We start from the raw sequence: 6,258 nt of genomic DNA, 5'->3' as shown, positions 1-6,258 counted from the left end.
TGTTGTTTACGTTGTTTACGGCGAAACTGAAACCAAGCCGTTCACACAGAACGCATATTTATCACAATTTCATCTATCACGCATGTTTAGAAAGCCATGTAAAATTAATGCAAGTTCAACTTTTAAAAAACATGTCTAAAAGACGTTATGGTGGTTTTTCCCCATCCCACTGTATCTCATGTTTTTAAATGAAGAAAGTAGCCTACTCTTTGTGATTGGTTTTCGGTCCTTTCTATTAAACTCTACATACATGCATGGTGCTGTTTTTTCCCCCAATTGTTTAAGCAACTTTATTAATTATATATGGTTTATAAACATTATTTTAAACATTATGCACTTTTTTTTCAAAGATAGTCGTGTTATTTTATTACGCTTGGAAGAAACGTGCATAATATTTTGCGCGATGCGCCCTCTTGTGGCCTCAAGAAAAAAGCCAAAAGCTTTTTCCCCCTAACTGAAATTATGCCTTTTAAATTCGAATATAATTCAAATTTTGATAATATTTAAGTAGAAAATTCGAATTTAGTTTTTCAGTCATTTTGACAGCCCTACAATACAATAAGACATAAATATTTAATAAATAATTTAAGGACAATATATAAGTACCATATTCGGTATCACCCAATATTATGCATTGTTTTTCACACTAAACAATTCGTCCATCGATGTATAACATTTGTGGGGTGTTTACAGTTGACAAACTACACAACAATTCAAAATTATTTGATGTAATTATTGGTGCGTCAAAACCAGTGTTGGGAAGGTTACTTTGGAAATGTAATAGGTTACAGATTACAAGTTACCCTATTTAAAATGTAATAGTAATGTAACTATTTAAAATACTTTATTAAAGTAATGTAACCGATTACATTTGATTACTTTTCTAATTTTTTAACAAATGTTTTAAAATGTTAATCATGAATAATGAGATCATTCTGCGTTTAAATACAGATTTATGATCATAAGAAATAGTTTAATTGCTATGATACCGTTTTGAAATCAAAATCTTTGCATAGCTATGACAGGAAACACTGGCATCTAGCAATGATTTGGAAAAAAATGTTAATCTTAAAAATAAAAATAAAGCATATACATAAACCCAAACAGGAAATAAAACAGCTATTGAATAAGTGTCCTATTCTGTCCTAAACATTGGTGTCTCATATTTTAGAGCAGTCACCGCAATTTGGGAAAGAAATCAATCAAATCTGTCTGTGTGTATAACATTTGTGGGGTGTTTACAGTTGACAAACTACACAACAATTCAAAATTATTTGATGTAATTATTGGTGCGTCAAAACCAGTGTTGGGAAGGTTACTTTGGAAATGTAATAGGTTACAGATTACAAGTTACCCTATTTAAAATGTAATAGTAATGTAACTATTTAAAATACTTTATTAAAGTAATGTAACCGATTACATTTGATTACTTTTCTAATTTTTTAACAAATGTTTTAAAATGTTAATCATGAATAATGAGATCATTCTGCGTTTAAATACAGATTTATGATCATAAGAAATAGTTTAATTGCTATGATACCGTTTTGAAATCAAAATCTTTGCATAGCTATGACAGGAAACACTGGCATCTAGCAATGATTTGGAAAAAAATGTTAATCTTAAAAATAAAAATAAAGCATATACATAAACCCAAACAGGAAATAAAACAGCTATTGAATAAGTGTCCTATTCTGTCCTAAACATTGGTGTCTCATATTTTAGAGCAGTCACCGCAATTTGGGAAAGAAATCAATCAAATCTGTCTGTGTGTGTGTGTGTGTGTGTGAAAATATTCAGATGTAACCCCCTTTGTAACATTTAACATTTTCACAAGTAACTGTAATTTTTTCTTAGTAATTGTAACCGATTACAGTTACATTTATTTTGCAATTAAGTAATTCTGTTACATGTAACTAGTTACTCCCCAACACTGGTCAAAACAGAATTCTATGAATGTGCACGTCCATGTGTTTATTTAATATAACATGACTGAAGTATGTTGTCATATCTACAGGTTAAGATCTATAACCTCTCTCAGTATGAGCACGGCGCCGATGATGTCATGATCCTGGCTACAGATGGACTCTGGGACGTGCTGTCCAATCAGGAAGTGGCAGAGGTGGTATCTGGTTTCCTTGGAAACTGTGACCCTGATGACAAGCACAGGCAGGTTCCTCAGTTTTGGTTGAGTATCAACCATCTACTCATGCAACCTTGAAGACAACACAGTACACCATGATGGGTTATTTTGAGCAACGTAAAAGAAAATGTAATTTTGATTTTAATATGAGATGAAGTTGGAAACAAAAGGTTCCAAACGGAGGTTTTCTAAGCAATGCCATAGAAGAACCATTTTTGGTTCCTCAAAGAACCTTTCATTTATCACTTCTTAAAAGAACCATTGGTTTCTTAGTGTGAAGAAGATTTCAATAATCTAAAAATAAATGTGTCTACTATAAAGAACCTTTTGTGCAATGGAATGATTCCAAGAATGTTAAAGGTTCTTCATGGAACCTTCAATTCCAATTATGAACCTTTAGTTTTGAAGATCTGGGCAGGCAACTGAAAGTTTGTAGGTTCAAGCCAAGAACGATTACTGTAGAACAAAAGCACATAAAAGACACTTCAAGATATCTGTTTTCTTCATCATCCAAAAATTCAAAAAAAAAATTTTCACCCTTATGTCATTCCAAACCTGTATGGCTTCTTTCTTCTGACGTTTTGCAAAACAGAAAGTCATAGGGGTTTGGAATGACCTGAAGGTGAATAAATTAGATCTTCAAGTTTGGGTGAAATGTTCCTTTAACATCAGGTTACTCTTGGAGGGATGAACCTGTTATTAGTAAACTTGGAACGATAAAATTAAAGGGTTAGTTCACCCCAAAATTTAAATTTTGTCATTAATTACTCACCCTAATGTCGTTCCAAACCCGTAAGTCCTTCGTTCATCTTCGGAACACAAATTAAGATATTTTTTATAAAATCTGAAAGCTCTCTGACCCTCCGCAAACTTGTGCACAATTTGCGCACAGAATTTTCATTTTTGGGTGAACTATCCCTTTAACCACTAAATAGCATCTCTGTTGTTTTTCAGGTACACAATGGCAGCTCAAGACCTGGTGATGAAGGCCCGAGGTGTCCTGAGGCACCAAGGCTGGAGAATCGCCGGAGACCGGCTCGGCTCTGGAGACGACATTTCGGTCTTTATAATTCCTCTAATGCACGGCAATAGCCAACAGCCTCAGCCTAGCTGACCAATCAGAAGGCAGGGCGCCAACCAAATCGGACCGAATCAGTCTCTAACCCAACATTCAAATGCTCAGACAGCGTCCTGCTGGAGTTTAAGGAACCCGTTGTGCATTTGAGCTCATTTACAATATGAACACTTGCTTTTAAGACTTAGCAGTCGACGACTGCTGACTTTGAAGACCCACGTCAACGTTCCCTACCTCCGCGTGGGTTGGTGGGATCAGTATATAAGTTATAGCTTTGCACAATGACTAAAGGAGGGTCCGGTTCTTTGAAGTTCTCCATGGACAAATGCGCACCCTCCGCAGTTTGTTTATCCGCACTCATCTGGCAGCTAGGCGAAACCAAGCGTGTTTTGTTTTTCTTTTCAGGATATTAATTCATCCTCTGAATGTTTCATTTGTGGATTTGTTTTTTGCGTTCCCTGAAAAAATCAAAGCAATTCTGGCTGTTATTTGTACATCCTGTTTTCAGTGACTCCAAGTTACTGTAAATTAAAAATTAGTATTGTTTTTGTTTCTCCTGTGCTCTGTAAATTTGCAGTAGGTACTAAGCTAAATAATGCCAATCTGATCTTCCATTCATCACGGTAAGATTCTTAGGATGATACATTTTTAAGGAAGAATAAATCATGTGTCCGACAAAGAAGTCTGATGTACAGCGAACGTTCCCTTTGATTTCTGTACGCACCGTTGTGAATTAACACCTACCTGCAATCTGTTCTCCAGGGCTCCTGTGTGGAGGTCTGGTGAGGTCTGACTTGCGATACATCATGTTCACAGTGGCACCTTCCTCTTCTACAGCACAAACCCGCTGTGAGCGTTTGGAAAGGCTTTCGTATACACACACATACACACACACACACACACACAATGTGCAAACACTAACATACACACTCCCCAAGAGAGTGGCCATCTGGTCAGCACAACCTGAGTGTGACCAAAACAAGACTGATTTGGCCAGAGATTCAGCTGTGTGTGTGTATGCGGACTGCTCTCTAACACACTTTAGCGCAGTCGTTTGTGTGGGTGGAGGCGCTGCAAGGGCATCACATGCTTACTAAAGGAGCTTTCTGGGAAGTGCACACACATGCACTGCAAAAATGATTCATAAACTGCTTATGTGGCCCCATTAATTCTGGCCCACAGATTTGAATAAAAACTCATTGAAGATATTTCACTAGAATCTTTTTAAAATAACATAATTTAATGTTTTCCCAAATAATGTACTCTCTATGTAAAAACTACAATTCCAGACAGTTGTTAAAAGAATAAAAGACATAATTCACACCAAATTAAACGTTTTGTCATTATTTATTTAACTTCAATAAGTTATTCGTTGAAAATATTCCTGCCGCGCCCTTCAAATCTCATTCGCGCTTCTGAAAATTCAAATCATATTTGGCGCGAATGGAAAAAAACTGCCGTTAACGCGTTCCTTTATGTTGGTAGTTGAATCATAAAACACTGAAACTGCTTACATTTTTTTTTTACTTTGTTTGTAGCAAAAATTAAATGTAAGCTTAAGACTTTAAGACAACAACAGAATGGACTAGAATCCGTTTCATTCACATCAAATACATGCGTCCATCTTGACTAAGTTCTGTCATGTTTAGTCTTTTTTTTTTTTTTGGAATGGAGAATCTTGTTGAAGAAAGAAAATCATACAGGTTTGGAACAACATTAGGTAAGAGAATGGTTTTAATTTTTGGATTGAACTTTAAGATTCTGTCCAAGAAAGAAAGATTACTACACTTCATCTGTGGCCATTTACATCATAAAAAGTCCTGGGAGCAGCAGTAATTGTACAGTCTTTCGTTTCATGATCTTGGAGTGAGTTGAAGTTCAAATATTGGACAAATGAATGGATTAACCACCACGACCAGCCAACAGCTGTGATAATATTCCCAGCAGAGACCAGTTTGATAGACCCTGTAAGGATTGAATCGTATGCAGTTGATTTGAACCCTGCTGGGTTCGTCTATAAAACGAACTTGAGATTCTGAACATCAGAATGACTGCGTTTCATCTCTGGGTCATGAACCTGGTTAGAAGAGAAATACTGAACGATTCTGTCAGAGTCACAAGAAAGGCGTCCAGCCTACACACTGCATTATCTGCACTAATCATGCACTTCCTCTATAAAATCCAGTTAACTGTGACCACCTACAACATATACACCAGATCAAGAGTCAGATAGATAGATTCATAACAAATAGCACAGTATGCAGTTAACAAAAATGTTAAAATTAAATACACAGGCAGACTGGTCTGTTTATCTCTTTATTAATATTATTTTATAACCTACTTTTATAACCTACTTAACGTGTGATTTTATAATCACACGTTAAGATATTGGCACCATCCCTTCTGGGATGAGCTGGAATGTAAGGATTCAATCAAGAAAATACATGTTCAATACACCCACATATACTCATATTTCTAAGTTATAGACAGCCTGGTTTAATGGAGGTCTTGGGGGGTTAAATGAGGCCCTTTCATGACATCAGAACACGTCATTCCACATCCCACATGTACATTAAAGAATTAGTTCATCCAAAAATGAAAATAAGCGTGTGTTTTACTCACCCTCGAAGCATCCTAGGTGTATATGACTTTCTTCTTTCAGACGAATCCGGTCCGAGTTATATAAAAAATTGTCCTGGCTATTCCAAGCTCTATCATTGCAGTCAGCGGGTGTTGCAGTTGAACAGTCCACAAGTCGTCAAATAAAGCGCGCGCATCCATAATAAAACGTGCCGCAGACGGCTCCGGGGAATGAATAAAGGCCTCCTGTAGCGAATCCATGTATTTTTAAAAGAAAAATATCCATATTTCAAACGTAATAAACACTTTTCTCTCACTTCCGTTATCTTTCATATGCGGAAGGCGTTCCGGCAGATGACGCAGCACGTATGCGCAGCGCGCACGCCTCTGAGGTATGCTAGTCTCGCGAGTTTGTTTATAGGAGCAAAGGAAGCAAAGTTTCCTTACTTTAGCAAAGGAAAAC

The 6,258-nt window shown here is 36.4% G+C and overlaps 1 protein-coding gene across 2 annotated transcripts in view; it reads left to right on the top strand.

The window, feature by feature from the left end:
* Nucleotides 1-3,964, top strand: part of LOC107738608 (protein phosphatase 1H-like) — a 24,229-nt gene extending 20,265 nt beyond the window's left edge. For both annotated transcript variants that reach the window (XM_016550387.1, XM_016550381.1), the window contains 2 exons: nt 2,015-2,166; nt 3,095-3,964. In XM_016550387.1, coding sequence (XP_016405873.1) covers nt 2,015-2,166; nt 3,095-3,254 — 312 coding nt within the window. In that variant the 3' untranslated portion in view covers nt 3,255-3,964. The remainder of the gene's footprint in view (nt 1-2,014; nt 2,167-3,094) is intronic.
* The last annotated feature ends 2,294 nt before the right edge of the window (nt 3,965-6,258 follow it).

The sequence above is a fragment of the Sinocyclocheilus rhinocerous genome, unplaced genomic scaffold, assembly GCF_001515625.1.
Source record: "Sinocyclocheilus rhinocerous isolate Xijiao unplaced genomic scaffold, SAMN03320098_v1.1 scaffold401, whole genome shotgun sequence".
NCBI lineage: Eukaryota > Metazoa > Chordata > Actinopteri > Cypriniformes > Cyprinidae > Sinocyclocheilus > Sinocyclocheilus rhinocerous.
The sequence above is the reverse complement of the archived record's forward strand: the minus strand, read 5'-3'. Positions and strand labels throughout refer to the sequence as shown.